At 49.3% G+C, this 16,958-nt stretch overlaps 1 protein-coding gene across 1 annotated transcript in view; it reads left to right on the top strand.

The window, feature by feature from the left end:
* NR3C1 (nuclear receptor subfamily 3 group C member 1) overlaps positions 1–16,958 on the top strand; it is a 60,893-nt gene that overhangs the window by 36,184 nt on the left and 7,751 nt on the right. Inside the window, exons 3-6 of the mRNA XM_030229132.2 lie at positions 886–1,049; positions 4,711–4,827; positions 9,547–9,825; positions 12,257–12,401. Coding sequence (XP_030084992.2) covers positions 886–1,049; positions 4,711–4,827; positions 9,547–9,825; positions 12,257–12,401 — 705 coding nt within the window. The remainder of the gene's footprint in view (positions 1–885; positions 1,050–4,710; positions 4,828–9,546; positions 9,826–12,256; positions 12,402–16,958) is intronic.

Here is a 16,958-nt window from a genome sequence, read left to right as displayed (position 1 = left end):
AGCAGGGACACAGGAACGTGTCCAGGTGGCTTTGGGATGTGTCCAGAGAGGGACACTCTGTGACCTCCTGGGCAGCTGTTCCAGTGCCTGCCACCCTTCGTGGAAGGAAGTTCTTCCTCCTGTGGAGGTGGATGAACTCAACCTCTGGGCCTTTCCAGGGCTGTGGGGCAGTGGTCTGTAGGATCAGGGTTGGTCTGTAGGGATGCCATGCAGCTCTCTTCAGACCAGAGAAGATAAGCCACCATAAGAGCAGCCCCTGAGCTCTGGCCCAGCACTGCTGGGTCAGCCCTGAGGATTAGGAGCAGCTCCAAGGTGGTTAAGATGGATTGTTTGTTGTTCTAAGAGGGATTTGGGTTTTTTCCTTAACAAACCAATCCTTCATTTGTAGCTGGGCTGGGTGTTTCCATCCAGATCCTGAATTGAGGGATATTTCTCACTCTTCTCCCGAACTGCTGGGGTGAAATGATCACTTGTTACTGTGAATGTTTGTTGCTATATGGCCCAGTTTGCACGGCTTCTTGCATAACAGCATCCCAGTGGAGCAGCCGGCGGTGGTGCTGGGAAGGGAGCCCTCGTGCAGACGGCAGGGAATGTGGCAGTAATGGAAACAATATGGAGTAAGAGCATGTTTAAAGAGTCAATTTTAAAGGCTGGGATAATTGTGCAAGAAACTTGGCTTCAGAAACGTGTAAGGGAAGGAATCTTGATGCAGCCAAATAGGCCGTGAAAAATCCATACAGCTTTTCTGGGGTTTTACAGAAGTCCTGGTTTAACTGTTTCTGGTGCTCTCTGTGTGCAGAGCTGCCCCACCAAGCTGCTCCTGGCAGGGGCCAGCCCTGTGCTCGCCTCTGTCCCAATTAAAGGTATTTCTCTGCTTTGTTTCAGCCCTGGAATGAGGTCAGATGTAAGCTCCTCTCCATCCACAGCCTCTGCAACTACGGGACCACCTCCCAAGCTCTGCCTGGTGTGCTCCGACGAGGCCTCCGGGTGCCACTACGGTGTCCTGACGTGTGGCAGCTGCAAAGTCTTCTTCAAAAGGGCAGTGGAAGGTAGGACCTGCTGGGATGAGTTAGCTGCTCATAAATATCAGATCCCCACACACATCATCCATTTTCAAACGCAGCATCCGTGGTTCTGCCAGAACCCTACTGAGCAGCCCATCCATTAGATCAGTGATCTTGTCGTGGTAAATCACATTGATAATGGTGCATTATCCAGAGCATGGATTCCATTCACATTGATAAAATGCTCCCATTCACTCTGTGTAAAAGAATTTATTGTTGTTTTGGCTTTTGTCTCTTTCGTTTTCTCTCACTGTTGTTTTTGTTTGTTTGTCCCATTTTTATACAGATATTTGTCTGTGTGCAATAGATTTGTAAAGTTTGTGATTTTTCAATTTATGGTTAGTTGGTTTGTGTAGAAAACTTACGTGGAACTTGGTAAATGTGTTGTGTGGGAGGGTATTGTAGTTTTCCTGTAAACAATATTGCTTGAATTGCATCCATGTCCCTGGGTGTTACTTGCAGGGACACTGGGTACCAGGGACGTGTGTGGGATTGGATCACTGAGATGTCTGTCCAGTTGTGATTAGAGAAAACTGTTCTGGAAAACAGAGATGATGGGAAACTGATGTGAATAAGGGCTCTGTGGTTTCTGGGTGTGCCAGTAGCCATTTGTGAGGGACCAGGTCGTACCTCAGGATCTGACTGTGCTTCAGTATCTCATGCAGGAAAACTGGAGCATATTCCCAGTGTTTCTGGGAAGATGGTGATTCCCCAGGTCTGAAGAACATCACTCCTGGCTCTGGCCCTCAGGGTTTCCTGTCTTGTGCCTTCCTCGTGCAGCCCTCTCTGAGCCAGGCTCTGTCTGCTGACATTTGTGCAAGCTGGGGTCACTGCAGGAGAGGGAAGGCTCTTTGGCAAAGACAAGCCACCGTTCAGTCCTCAGCAGCAGCACTTCCCCCCAGTTCCTGGCCCACCAGGTGCCATGGGGAGCTCCATGGAAGGGCAGAGCCCCTCAGAGGGGGCAGCTGGGTCAAGTTCATGTGGTGGTCTCTGCTGGTCACAGAGGGGTGCTGGCTCTGTGGCAGCTGAGGTATAACTAGGCAGTATGAGCTCAAGTGCAAAGCAGATAATCATCTGTACCTTTGATTAAAACATGGTCACCAGAGATCCCTCAGAAGACAATTTATGAGGCAGCTGGACTGGTGCCACAGCCATGGGTTTGCCTGTTCTCAAGCCTTAATAAGTCACAAAAGTATTGATACAGGAAGGAATCACCCCAGGGATTCCTTTTGAGTTTGACAGACCATAAATCAACAGTCTTGATGTTAAAAATGTAAACAGGCTTGTGGCAATCAGTTCCTCAAGGCTCACCTCTGCTTCCATTTTGTCTGTGCCACAAATTATCTCACTTCTCAGAGAACCCCAGAGCCATTAAGGTTGGAAAAGACCTCCAGGTTGATCAAGTGGAGCCTGTGATGGATCTCCACCGTGTGAGCTGGGCCACAGCACCAAGGACTGAGCCCCTAAACCCTTCCAATCCATGACATGGGTGTTTGCAGGACTGCTTCCAGCATCCGTTAGTCCCAGTCCTCACTTTAAGGAACAAATAATTTGGTTTTGTCTTTTATAGGCATTTTTCTTATTAGGAACATATGTAAAAAGAATTTGTTTCTGCAATATCCTTTTTATTAGTGGCTGCCAGGCACCTGTTAGTGCTCAGATCAAGCTGACTCTGCACACTCATTATCCGGCCTTTAGCCAAAGCCCTTTTTTCCACCTTTGCCTCCAGGCCTGTGTACTGTGACAGAAACAGTCACAGAAACTGGAAGTGTCAGTGTCTAGGGAGTCAATATAAAGTGCATTTTTTCAGCAAAGAGTAGAACCAGAGGAGAAGAGGAAGGTGGGACAGCAGCTGTCGATTTATGTGCAGTTCTTCAGGCAGACAGGCCTTTCTCCAGGAGCCCAGGCTGGCCAGAGAGAGCTTTTCCTAGTTCTGATTTCATGGTGTTTCAGAGCCCTCGTGGCTGAGTTTCTCCAGCCCCGCTCAGCTCCCAGCCCTTCACCCAATGGACCAACCTGGATCCTCCCCAGCTCCTCCCAGCTCCTCACACCTCCCTCCCTGCAGGCTCCCCAGCTCCTCTCCCTCCTGCTCTGCTCCAGATCAGCCCTTCTTCATCAGCACTTTCCATTCCATCTTCCAGAGTCCTTTGTCTGCAATTCCCAGCCTTTTTTAGGCTGCTGTGCTCAAATGGGCACAGAGCTGTTGGTGCCAGGAGGGCTGTGGGGATGGGGATGGGATTGGCCAGCCTCCAAAGAATGCCCCTGTGTGCCCCAGATTCCCCTGGAAGCTGCTGCCTTGGCTCACTCCTGTTTTTTTAGCAGAGTATTTGTGGAGTGCCTGGGTTTGAGCAGCAGAGAGAACTGGAGCACGTTCCCTTGGCTGCTGGCACAGCCCTGGGCAGCAGGAGGGCATGGAGCACCAACTTCCCTTCATTCTCCCCCAAAACAGTCGTGTGACTAGAGGCTTTGATAGGATGTAGTACAAATAGTGCAGCTTGGTCCTAGAAAAGGCAAGAATGGGGACAGGGAGCTGCTGTCTCTGCTCCCTGCAGGGCTGGCACATGGGCAGCAGTTCATGTTCTGTGTGTGCTTCCACGTGTTAGGATGCTAATGGCAACCAGAATGGTGAGTGCAGGATCTGTTGTCTGAATTCATTAAACACAGAGCTGGCACAAGGGTCAGGAAGGCTCCTCTTCCCTGAGTGGAAGAGGTGGGGCAGTCATTCAGAAAAACATTCCTTGGAATATCAGCTTGAGACACTTCACAGGAGTAGTTTGGCCAAAGCCGTAGGAATGAGCTCTGCATGCCCATAATTTTCACAGCTGACTTGTAAGAAATTCCTTCTCCAAGCTGTTTTCCTGTGAGAAAACTCTTGGACTCTTGTTAATAATTCAGTATTTGGAAAATCTGTTTGTTTCTCACAATATTGTACTGTCAGTACTTTGCAATACAGAGTAAAAGCCCAGGCTGCAGCTTTCTGCCCTCTGGAGAAACATGCTCCTTGACCCCTGTCTGGGAGAAGGATCTATTCTTTGGTAATACCTTTCCCTAAATAAGTTACATTCAGACATTCATTCACATAACTCATATAATTAAGAATAGATACTTCTGTTGCCCTGCTCTAAGCAGCTAAGAAATAGAGTTATTTTAATTTATGTACTTCAACTTGTCATGTTTTCAGGGCCAGTTTTGCTCTGAATCTGTGAATCCATAAAAATGTCAGAGAGTTTGGTTTGTCCAGGGCAGGCTGTAAGTTCAGGAAGGTTTCATGGCTGTCCAGCTGATGAAGCTGTGTCTGTGCTCTGTAGAAATGTTTACAAGTGTTTTCTCAGAATTTGTTTGTGCAGATTATTTATGTCTCTTGTCAAACTATTTGGAGAAATGGGAAACCTGCTGTAGAAGGCGGCTTCGGTAAATGCAGGGGGAAATAGTTTTAAAAATAGAAGTTGCCTGGTGTTAACAAATAGAAAATAATGTTTTTACCTGAATGTGTTGGCTTTGAGATCTAAACATGAGAAATGGCTTTGGGTATGTGAAGTCAGGTGGGTACCGAGGTTTTTGCAAGGCCCACCGTGCAGCGAGGGAAGGTCGCTGAGGCAGGGCTGAGCAGGGGGAGCTGATGTTTGTCTGTCTGTCTTTGTGCCAGGGCAGCACAACTACCTGTGTGCCGGCAGGAACGACTGCATCATCGACAAGATCCGCAGGAAGAACTGCCCCGCCTGCCGCTACCGCAAGTGTCTGCAGGCGGGCATGAACCTGGAAGGTAACCCTGCCTGCCTGGGCTGCTGGGGCACTGCTGGGGCACTGCTGGGCACTGCTGGGGCACTGCTGGGGCACTGCTGGGGCACTGCTGGGGCACCGCTGGGGCACTGCTGGGGCACCGCTGGGGCACTGCTGGGGCACCGCTGGGGCACCTGCTGGGCACCTGCTGGGGCACTGCTGGGGCACTGCTGGGGCACTGCTGGGCACTGCTGGGCACTGCTGGGCCCTGCTGGGGCACTGCTGGGGCACTGCTGGGCCACCTGCTGGGGCAGCTACTGGGGAGACTGCCAGGGAAACTGCTGGGGGCAGTTTCAGTCCGTGCTGCATTCTCTGGGCATCGTAACGAGACACTGCAGGGCTTGTGCTGAGCCTTCTCCTGTCTGTGCTCACTTGCTGGCTCTGGGTGTCCAGCACAAGCGAGGCACACACAAACAGGGGTTGCTCTTCATTCCTCTCAGCATGTATGTCTCATGGCTTTTCCATGGAATGTGGGACAGCAGAGCTCTTGGAGAACACCTGGAGGGAGGTGTATGTACCACTTGTGGGAGGGTGTGCTGTGACCTGACAAAATTTCTCTAGAAAGTGTTGGTTAAATTTAACATACCACCACATCATTGTGCTCTGCTGAGTCCTGAATGACTCCTGAGAATCTGAAGGCCACATCAACCAGAGATTTAGCAGCACTTGTAAAATGGCATAAAACACTTTTATTAGTGTCAGCTTCATTTTATGTTTGCTATTTTTCCCTGAGCAGCAGAGATTAACGCAGCACTTACTGGTGCAGTTATCCTGGTGGTACGTGTATAATCAGAATTGTCAGATAAAATAAAAATGTCAAAGATGTATTTGTCAGCTCCAAGGATGAAGAGAATTTCATTTCAGCGCTAACATCCTTGGTGAGGTGTAAGTGATAAGTTAAAGAGATCAATGAGGCACAGCCTGGTGTCTGTGGTAGCACATCCTTCCTCCTGTGCTCCCAGCCTCCCTCAGGAGGACACAGCACCACTTCTCCTGGGCTGCAGGGGCTGGACCTGCCCTTCCAGGCACATCCCCTCCTCAGGGTGGGTGGGATGCTGCTGCTCCTTCTGATGAGCTCTTGTCATGATCTGTGTGCAGGAGGGGAGGCTGCAGCCAAACCCTACACTAGTGGGGTCTGAAATAAATCCCTAAAGGCTGTGGGTGGTCACTGAGTGTCTCCCAGGGGCTGGGTTTGGGGTTTGGACGCTCCCAGTGGGCTCATCCTTCAGAGGTCAGGGCAGGACAGGCCGTTTGCCTGCTCCTGGTGTTTGTGGGAGAGGTCATTGCCCTGCCAGTGGCTGGGAGCAAGGACACCCAACAGCAGAGCCTAAAGGCAGCTTAAATATTGCCAGACCCCACAGGTCTGGTTTTGAGGTGGGAAAGAATGCATTTTGGGTAAGGTTGATTTTTATTTTTTCTCTTCACAGTTGTTTTCAAAATACATCTGTGATATTCATGGATTTATCTATGTGGAAAAGTGCTCTCATAGTAAGGAATAGTTCTCTAACAGGTTTAGCACTCCCACTGTGAGCTTTTCCCTCCTGCATCACTTCCAGTGGGCACCAGGGTTGCTGTCTGTGGCTCTGGGCCATGGGATCAGGGGATTGTGGAGAGCTTGGGGCTGGGAAGGTCCTCAGAGCTGGTGCAGCCCCAGCCTGCCCTGGCCCAGGTGGCCCCCCAGGTGGCCCAGGTGACTCCCCAGGTGGCCCCAGGGCTGGGCAGCCTGGCCCTTGTGCAGCACAGAAAGGTCAGGGTGGTGACACTGGGCTCTTGTCACTTCTCCACGTGCAGGTTGGAGCCCTCCCAGTGGGGTTTGTCTGAATTCTGGCACAGAGAATCCCAGAGAATGGGGAGGGTTTGGAGGGTGGATTTTGTTATATAAGTTGTTGGAGAAGGTGGGGAGAGGGAAGCTTTTATGGCTGAGAGGGAAAAGGAATCTAGAAACTCAGGAGCACAAAATGGAAGAACCCAGAGTAGTGTGAAAAATGCCCTGAAAAGAAGGAATTTTGGGACAGATCGGAACAGATGGAGAAGTGGTCATGCAGAAAAGCAAACTGGGAGGCAGCAAAAGGTGCAGAACAGACTGAAATCCAGTTTATCTTGTCTGTTTTAGGGTCACAGTTTAGGAATGACTGTTGTTCAGAGAGAGAATTAAATTTGCATGTTTTTTAGACAGTAATTTCTTTCTGAAAAGTCCCCAGCTGCATCCTCAGTGATAAAGAATGGTTGTAGCAAAGCAGGGAAGGGTCAGAAGAGACCCTGGTGTCCAGCCCATCACTCCTGGGGCCCCTTGTACTCTCCTGTCTTCCTGCTGGACTTTTTCCTGGAGCCTGCCCTGTTTTGGGTTTCTCTCAGTTTCTGCTACCTACAGTGGATCTCACTGTTAGGTATTGGGTAGAAAATCAATTTATTTTTTAATTAATTAATTAATTAATTCACTCATTCTGTTGTGCAGTATTTTAATTGACCTGTTCTGTCCTGAGTTAAAAGTGCCTCTTTCTAGTCACTTGATCATTTTCTGTTAGCCTTTTTTACCATAAAAACATTCAGGTTGGAAAAGACCTCAGGTCCATCAGCCATCCTTTTGGCCCTGCATATCACCCTTTTCTGGAACTTTCTATTTTCTGTTGCGTGTTTTTTGGGGCGTGGGGGGCTGGAAAAACATCAGACTGTCAAGCTGCAGGTACCAGAGCCTTACACAGCACAAAGATGATATTTTGTACTCCAGCCTTTATTTCCTTGAGTTCTCATTTCCGCTCCCACCGTTAATTGGTGTTCCTTGGCACCCTCTCTCTTTGTGATGTGCTGGAAGAAAAGATTTATTGTTAAGTTTTATGCCTGTAAAAAAAGGGTCTCATAATTTTTTTGGCTTTTCATGCTGCATTTTACAGTTAAACTTGGCAATTAATTAGTTTTTTCTGCAGTCTTCGCTTGGAATTTATTTCAATTTTTTGAGGAATTTTTATTTTTTTCCAATTCTTTGCCCTGCTCTGCCTGCAGTGGGCTGGCTCTGGCTGGCACTTGGGGAGGGCAGTGCCTGCTGGCCGTGGGGGTGGTGGCAGGTCCCTCGCCCACCTGGCTCAGGTGCTGGGGCCATCTGCCCCCAGGCAGGGAGGAGGAAGCCTCTGCAGCCTGGTGGATGCCAGACTGCAGGAGGCTGGGGCTTGGAGGGTTTTGTTTGTTTGGAACAGAAAATCTTGGATGCTTTTCTCTCCATGCTGAGTTTATCTGTGGGGGTTATCTCCTGTAGGGTGCCCTAAGGAGCTGGCTTTAAATTAGTGGTCTCTTTATTATTTGAAAATTAATTGCAAAGAAATACATTATCTCAACCTTCTTTTTTTTTCTTTTTGTGAGGTACAACTGTATATCTAAGTCAGGACTGGTAACAGCCTGATAAAAATTCTTGCATAATAATTTGTCTTATCAGATCTGTTTATTTTGATTATAATTTTATCAGGCTTTCTGGGCTGGAAATACTCCATCCAGGTGTCTGCAGGAAGCTGAAGGCATGTGCTTCTAAATTTAAGTCAAAGCAGTTCATTTGCTCTCCGGAACACGGATAATGGGGCAGAAAAGTGTCAGAATGTGAAAGGATTTTGACGCAGCCATTTCAAAATTGAGACGAGAATAACGAGAAGCTCTTTGCTCCAGGGAAACAGCTCTTGCTATTCCCTCATGGCAGGCTTGGCACATGTGGCCAGTCTGCAGAACTTTGGGAAAATGCAGTTTGTACAAGGTCTGTAGAGGATTCCTTGTCTTTGGCAGTTGGTTTCTGAAGGCTCTGCTGCAGCCAGAGGGAGGAGCAGGTCCAGGAGGGGTTCTGGGTGCTGCCCCTGCAGCCTTGGTGCATTTTGGGTGCTCAGGGATTCTGAACAGCTCAGGAGGGACTCGGAATGCACGACCACGCTCCGTGATGCTTTTCTGGGCTGCAGATTTATCTGGGGAGTTCCAGAGCAGAAATCAGTTACTGAGCTGAGGCACCCAGGGAAGGAGCTGGGCTGGCTCGGGCTCCCTTAAACAGCGAGCTCCTTCCATGTGGCCGCTGCATCCAGGAGAGCCAGAGCCAAGCAGGAGACTCCATTAGGGACAAGATGCTAATAAAATTGTTGCTCCAACTTTTTGTAGTTTATAGTTAACATCTCTGTGTGATGTTTTATTTATTTGGCGAATGAGTTTTATGGTTTAATTACGCAGCAGTGATTTATATGCAACAGAGCTGGCAAGAGAGAAAGCTCTTCCTGCCCAGCATTTTAGAAAAAAAAACGTTTTCCCTGGCTCGAAAGATCCAGTAACTTCTTACCCATTAAATATTTTTTTTCCTTTCTTTTGCCTGGTTTCTATGTTTGTTATTTAAAGGAACTTTTACAGTGTGCAGTCCTGCAGATATTTCCAGTGGTGGGATTGAGCCTTTTATTTTAGGGTCAGCCTTGCATTTTAGGGTCAGCCTCGTAAGGTGCCTGCAGACATAACTGGACATTTTGAAGCATTGGCATGAATGTGACTCGTATGAAAATGTCAGGTATTGTTTTCACTGGAAGTTTCCTTGGAATGAGTGTGAAATTCCCGACTTTGCAGAGCTTGCGGCGCAGGCTCCGCTGCCCTGCTGCCAGCCGTGGGGGGAGGAGAGCAGCCTTTCCTCTGCTGTGTTTATCTCTGCTGTGGCCGTTTCCAGCCCTCACCTTGGCTTCCCCACCCTTTGCAGCCCGCAAGACCAAGAAGAAGATCAAGGGGCTGCAGCAGGGCGGCGCGGCGGGCGCGCGCGAGGCGCCGGAGGCGGCCGGCAGCAAGAGCATCGTGCCCGCCTCTCTGCCACAGCTGACCCCCACCCTGGTGTCCCTGCTCGAGGTCATCGAGCCCGAGGTGCTCTACTCAGGCTACGACAGCTCCCTGCCCGACTCCAGCTGGAGGATCCTCTCCACCCTCAACATGCTGGGCGGCCGCCAGGTGGTCGCTGCGGTCAAGTGGGCGAAGGCAATCCCAGGTGAGGCACGGGCACAGGGGGTGCTGCCTGCAGGCTTCCTGCTGCCCCTCAGTCTGCCTTTCTGCCTTCAGAGCTGTGCACAGAACTGGTGGTGTATCGGGGCTTCTTCACAGCTCAGGTACTTCCAGAAAAAACTGCAGATGCAAACATTTATTTGCCACAAGCTAGGTCATTTCACTTGAACACTTTGACCATTCAGTTTTGGAATTCTTATTTAAATGGGTATTGGTTGTAAAAGTATTACAGAGAACTATTTGTATTAGCTCTGTCTCCACCTCACATTCACAGAATGCCAGAATGGTTTGGGTTGGAAGAACCTAAAAGCCCATCCAGTGCCACCCCTGCCATGGCAGGGACATCTCCCACTGTCCCAGGCTGCTCCAAGCCCCAGTGTCCAGCCTGGCCTTGGACACTTTCAGGGATCCAGCCACAGCTGCTCTGGGCTCTAAATTATTTCTTGAATACTTCTAGCAATGAGGTTCTCTTGACTTCTGTGCTGGCTCATTGGCCCTGTGTTCATGGGTGGGTCTTCCCCGTCTCCCCCTCACTGTCCAGCTCCAGGGTGGAAGTCAAGGTGTTATTTTCTCTCCAGCTCTGCTCAAACTGACTCTTACCTGGGCAAAGAGGGAGGTTTGCTGCTGTTCTGGCTCCCACCTAAAGACACAGTGAGACACAGAAGAAGTGATGTCAGATCTCAGCCTTGGATGTGACACGTGGCATCTGTCTTGGAGAGGCCAGGGCCAAGGGGAGCTGAAGACGTTTGTTCCTGCAGAACAAAGCCCAGTGTTTATCTCCCTCTCACCCCTGTCAGTGCTGTTCACTACCTGTTCTCCAAATCCCTGGCAAAAACACCTCCATGACGCATAGGTTGCCCAAAAATAACATCACAGAACAGGTCTGCCAAAAAAAAAAAGAAAAAAGCCTGATAATGAGATTTATGAGTCATAACTGTGTCTCTTTGAGCAGAGGAAATAAATTAACAGTGGGAAGGAAAGGCTGGAAAACTCGAATACATCCATGTCCAGCAGAGATGTGACTGGAGAGGTTTGTGTGGGTCTGGTGGGGCAGGTTGGACCAGTTGGACTCAGTGATCCTGGGGGACTTTTCCAAGCTCAGTGATTCTGGCATTCTGTGTCAGGGCTGTTTGCACTGGGCACTGGTGCTGAACTAGCTCAGTCTGCTCGAGGAGAGGCTCACATGCACACACTTCCTTCTGGGACAGGTTCTTGGGAGACCATCTGGTATTCCCAGATCCAGATTTAGATTCCATTTTATAAAACACTTCTCTGTTCATCCTCTCTGCTGAGCAGAGATGTTTGTAATTAGCCAAACCCTTCAGGTTAGAGCTTATGCTCTCAGTGAAAATGCCAATCTTCTCTTTAGTAGCTACATTAATAGCAACTATTCTTATCATTTTTATCTCCTTTCTTTTGTTTGCTGAGGTGGTTCCTCATGAGTGTTTAATTTGTATATCCTGCTCCTGTTGTAGCCCATCAGCCATGCTGACAGCACGCCAGCATTCCTTGCCAAACCCTTTAGCTGGGATTTCAGAATAACCTTTTCCTGGGGAGGGTTTGAGCACACATTTCAAGGTTTGACCCAGAAAGGCTGGAATCACTCTGAAACCCTTTCTTTGTGATTTAGAGGCAGAAGCTGGTCGTTGCTGGTGGCTCCAAAGCCAGGGGCTGTGTTTAGAGCCACCAAGTTAGCTACACGTTCATCCACTGGCTCTGGCTGTTGGCACAGCTTCAGGAAGCAGCTCTTCAGATGTTATGAGCTCTTTAGATGTCAGATGCTTAATAAAAATAGATAAAATCAACTCGTATTCAGGCTCTAATAATGGCTCCGTGTGGCACGATGGTTTCTTGGTAAGTGTAGGCTGGATCTGATATGAGCTGGTGCTGCAAATCCAAAGCTGGTGGCATTTTCAGACTCTTTGAGGAACCAGTTGCCAGGTTTTACTCATTTCCTCCCTGTTCAGTTGGCTCTGTTCATGCTGCATGTGAGATTAGAAGCAGTTCATGCTGGTAACTAGTGCAGTACTTATTTTGTAGGTTCAGTGTGCAATTGTTGTTGAATAAGAGCAGCATTTGATATTAAATCATTTATTGTCTAGCAGGCTGCTCTCATGAAAAGGAGCTAACCCTGTTATTTTTGGAAGGCAGCCCAGTGAATTACAGTGTGTGTGAACTATAATTGTTGCCTTTTGTGATGTATCTGACTGACCATCAGCTCCAGATAACCACACACGCATCTGCTGTGACTTTTTTTATATTACATCTCTTTTACTCCCTGTGGTAGCTGTGCACTGATAACACAGCAGTTGTGCTGCTCATAACCCTGCTCCTTTCCCAAGCCATCCAACTTTTTTGTCCTTTGTGGCTTTTTTGCAGCTGACACGCTGATCCCCCCTCCATTTGTATCTCTCCAGGTTTCCGAAATTTGCACCTGGATGACCAAATGACCCTGCTGCAGTACTCCTGGATGTTCCTGATGGCTTTTGCTTTAGGCTGGAGATCCTACAAGCAGTCCAATGGCAACCTGCTGTGCTTTGCTCCAGACCTGATCATTAACGAGTGAGTAGGAGCTGCCAGAGCTGGGCTGTGCCCGGGGGTGGCTGGGGCTGCTCAATCCTCCCAGACACCCCCAGCACCCCTCCTTCCCCACCTGCTCTCCTCCAGCAGCTTCCTTAGCATTTCCCACTAAGTCAAACGGAAGGTAATTGAGATATTAAGTGTATTTATATCCAGAAGTTTTTGTGGGAGGTGTTTGTGCTTTAACATCCCATATTGTGACTGTTCCTGCACCATTCACTAGAATCATTCATTTTGTCAGAGCCAACACAGTCACAGCTAAAAATATGCCTGGGATGGAGAGAAAAGTTTGGCAAATTGCATAATGTTCTGTCTGTTTAGTGTATCAAAGTGGCAATATGGCCCCAGGAGTTTGCCAGAGTGAAACATTTCCATCTGATCTGATGAAATTAGGGCTGAAAAGACAAGGTTAAATGGAACAACCTGCCTGGTTCGTATTTTCTTGTTGAACTTTGTTGTTGGCTTTCCAGCAAAGCTGAATTTGGTGGAATGTTTGAACACAGATTTTCTTGCACCACACATCGTTTTCCCTGTATTTTTCCAGGTTTGTGTTGTGCAGTAATTCTGTGCTGTAGAAGAGGGAATTGGAGATTGTTGAGGTGGTTGGATCTCATTTGTGTGTCTCTTTTCTGGTTTGATATGGAGGCAATACTTTTAGCCTGCTTTGGCACAGTTTAATATTTTTGGTCCTATTTCACTTCAAAATCAGATCTCCCACATATTTTCTGTGTTTTGGAAAAATACAATAATTGTTACATTTTCTGTGGGATCGGCGATTTATAGTTCATGTTTATTCATTCCCTTGTTTTTTTTTATTGTAAATATTTACCCAGGCTTTTATAAACTGTAATCGTTGCCACGTAATAATAATTTAAGAGGCTGAGAAGGAGATGGCAGGTGAGGGCCCATCTGTGTCCTTGTGTTTATTAAAGTGCTAAGAATGTGTCCCTGGAGTAGGATAGTCTCTATATGGTGGAATTGAAATAATTGATGTTGTCACTAAGTGCAATAACATCTAATTTGCTGTAAGTCAGAGGTCTCCTGCTGTTTTATCAGTGGGTCAAAAGCACAGAGCTTCACTGCTAGGTGTTGGAACTCTTGGAAACCCCCAGAAATAAAAGGGTAATGCTGTTACAGCAAAGAGTAATTCCCAAATTCCTTCCAGCTACAGTTTGGTGAATTGTAGATCAGAGTGACATTTGTTTTCAATAAAACACTGAGCTGACTGAGAGCACTGCAGCTCCTTCCAGTGAGCTACAGGTTCTCCATAAAACTCTCTGGTCGTAACTTTTTATGTCCCATCCCTCAATAAAACAGAGCCACCTCGGGGTAAAACCTGACAAACACCAAGGGAGACGTGAGAGCCCTGCAGGAGAGACCTTGTGGGCAGGCAGACTAAAATAAATCCCTGGCTTTGGGTTTGTGCCCACGTGGGGAGGTGAGCTGAGGGCTGGGCAGTGGGGCTGGGGCCTCTGCCACGGCTGCAGGGAGGGGCAGCTACTCCTGCCTGGTTCCCTCGGGCTTTTACAGGGGTTTAGAAACCATTTATTCTTCCCTGAGCTTTCAGGACTTACCCTCAGGTTCAGTGCAGTTCAGTGTCTTCAGCTTCACAAAGGGAAACTCCATCTCTCCAAAACTTGGTGGTTCAGTTGGACTTCACTGCAGTTACTGGTTGATTTCTTTATGGGATTAATTAGACTTTCTTTAGCCTCATGGATCTGCTCAAGCATCTGAGCAGCATCAGTCCTTCATGCATTTATCCTTGTGCCAGCTCTGTGTATTTACTGCTACTTACATGCAGCAGCAACATCCAGTAGCTCAGAGTCTGTGGTAGGAAAGAGGACTAAATTCTCTTCTTATGTTTTAAACTGGCATATCAGTCATTTGCTCAGTCTTCTCCTAAAAATTTAATATTTATTGACTATTCCATTTTTATGTCTGTACTCCTATAATTTATTTATTTTTTATGGAGGTATGTCTATACTAGCTGGCAATTTTATATATGTTATACGTGTTTTTATACACATACACATGAAACTCGATTCAAGCTGTTGAAAAGTTTGGCAGCTGAATAAATCTTAGGCTTTAGGCCATTATTTAGTACTTGGAAAGGGTTTAAACCTGTGATTTTGCAGTATTGTATAACTGTTTCCCCAGTTTGTGATTGAAAACATGCCCTGCTGGAGCTGGCACTGCTTCTGTCTCAGCTTTCGTCCTCTGGGTATGTCACAGGGTGCCCAAAATTACAGTGAGCACAGTGACAGTGCACAGTGGTGTTCTTCGAGTAGCAGATGCCATTTAATTGCTGTCCAGCTGGAGACAGAAGTTCCTGGAAGTCCTGGGCCCCAGGATTTTCTCTCTGGTTCCATGCTCGTCACTGTGGCTCCTTGCTGGGAGGGGTGAGGTCACGCTCCTGCTCTCATGTGCTGTGAGGGTGGCTGTGCTGCTGGCTGCCAGCAGCCAAACAAGTGAGGGCAGTTTTGTAAGCAGGGCTTCGTCAGTTCCCTTTTTCCCCGAAGTTTTTCCCCGGCTTTCTTTTGTAACTCTTTCTGTGGAGTCGGTGCCATCTGGTTTTCAGAACAGCAGCATCTTCTCTCCTGGGGTTTGGTGCTGTGCAGCTCTGCTGAGCTGGGAAACTCAGAGCAGTGCAAAATCCCTGCTGTGCTTCCCTCGCCCGCGTGCCCGCTACTGTGCCTGTTACTGTGCCCATTGCTGTGTCCATCCCCGTGTCCATCCCCCTGTGCCCGTCCCCGTGTCCATCCCCCTGTGTCCATCCCTGTGTCCATCCCCCTCTGTCCATCCCCCTCTGTCCATCCCTGTGTCCATCCCTGTCCATCCCCCTGTGTCCATCCCCCTGTGTCCATCCCTGTGTCCATCCCTGTGTCCATCCCCGTGTCCATCCCCCTGTGCTCATCCCTGTGTCCATCCCTGTGTCCATCCCCCTGTGTCCATCCCTGTGTCCATCCCCCTGTGTCCATCCCCTTGTCCCTCCCTGTGTCCATCCCCGTGTCCATCCCCCTGTGTCCATCCCTGTGTCCATCCCCCTGTGTCCATCCCCGTGTCCATCCCCGTGTCCATCCCCCTGTGTCCATCCCCCTGTGTCCATCCCCCTGTGTCCATCCCCCTGTGTCCATCCCCCTGTGTCCATCCCTGTGTCCATCCCCCTGTGTCCATCCCCCTGTGTCCATCCCCCTGTGTCCATCCCCCTGTGTCCATCCCCCTGCATGCTCATCCCTGTGTCCATCCCTGTGTCCATCCCCGTGTCCATCCCCCTGTGTCCATCCCTGTGTCCATCCCCTGTGGCTGTTGAGGGGACCAGGAGGGGGTCAGCTGGAGCAGCCTGCTCAGGGGAGGTGCCCTGGGAAGGCAGATGTGTGCTGTCCTCCCGAGTCTGTTCCATGAGCTGAGTGTAGCACCCCGGGAAGGGTTCCATGCTTTGTGTGGGTGGGTCCGTGGGGCTGGTGAGTGCCCTGTGCAGGGAGGGCAGCTGGGATCTGAGCAGGCAGAGCCCTGGGCCCTGCCCTTGTCCCCTCTGTGTCCCCAGGACAGCTCCCAGTGCCAGCTGAGATCATCTGATGTGCCCTGTGGGCTGGGGCTGGCTGGGAGCTGTTCCCAGAGCTGTGCCAGCGCTGGGACCTGGGACAGGCTGGTGAATCAGCCTCCTTGTGCTCTGTCACTGGGCACGGGGCAGAGCCTGGCTGGGCACAGGGCACAGGGGCCGTGGCTGCTCTGGGAGCTGCAGCTTGTGTAGCCTTGGCCCTGCCCAGAGCTCTGTGCCTTCCTCTGCATCCTCAGCCTCCTGCATGGGCGTGCATTCCCAGCGGGCAGAAACAAACAACAGGCTGACCCCTTTCATAATGTTGATTTTAACCTTCTGCCCAGAAGTGGGCACAGTTTTACATGAGGAAAACTGCTGAGCCCTGGCAGAGAGTGGGTTTAAATTACTCAATCTGAAATATGTGAGATGCCCTTTGGTACAGCCCAGAGGGGCCAGGACAGTGTTTGCCACCTGGCCAAGGGTGGCTTTGTGCCAGTGCCCTGAGAAATGTCCCACAGCCCAGCAGGGCCCTGACTCCTGTGCCATGCAGCATCACCTGGTGTGCTCCTGGTGCTCCTTGGTGGTGGAACCCCGAGGTGAGGCCGGGCAGTCTGAGCTGCTCCCAGTGCCCACAGCTGCAGGTGTGGGGCAGTGCCACACCTGGGCCAGTTCCGTGTGGAAGGAATTGTCCAACAGCTGCATTTGGAAAGGGGTTTTACCCTAGTGCTTGCTCTGCTTTAGTGCAGCTTCAGTAGTTTGTGTTCTGTCTTTCCAAAGCCATCAGGATTCCCCCTGGTTTTTGCACCTTGAGAATGGGCAAACCCTGTTTCCACTCAGGGTTTCCCAGGGTGATTGTGAGGGAACATTGGATAATCCTCTTTAAGGGAGGGAGAGAATGGAAGAGGGATCAACTTTGGAGGAATTGTTGTTTCTTAACCAAATCTTGCTCGTAACTCCCACAGGGATCCCGTTTTGTCTCTGTGCAGATTATGATGCTGTAT

This window comes from Serinus canaria, chromosome 13 (genome assembly GCF_022539315.1).
Source record: "Serinus canaria isolate serCan28SL12 chromosome 13, serCan2020, whole genome shotgun sequence".
Lineage (NCBI taxonomy): Eukaryota > Metazoa > Chordata > Aves > Passeriformes > Fringillidae > Serinus > Serinus canaria.
The sequence above is the reverse complement of the archived record's forward strand: the minus strand, read 5'-3'. Positions and strand labels throughout refer to the sequence as shown.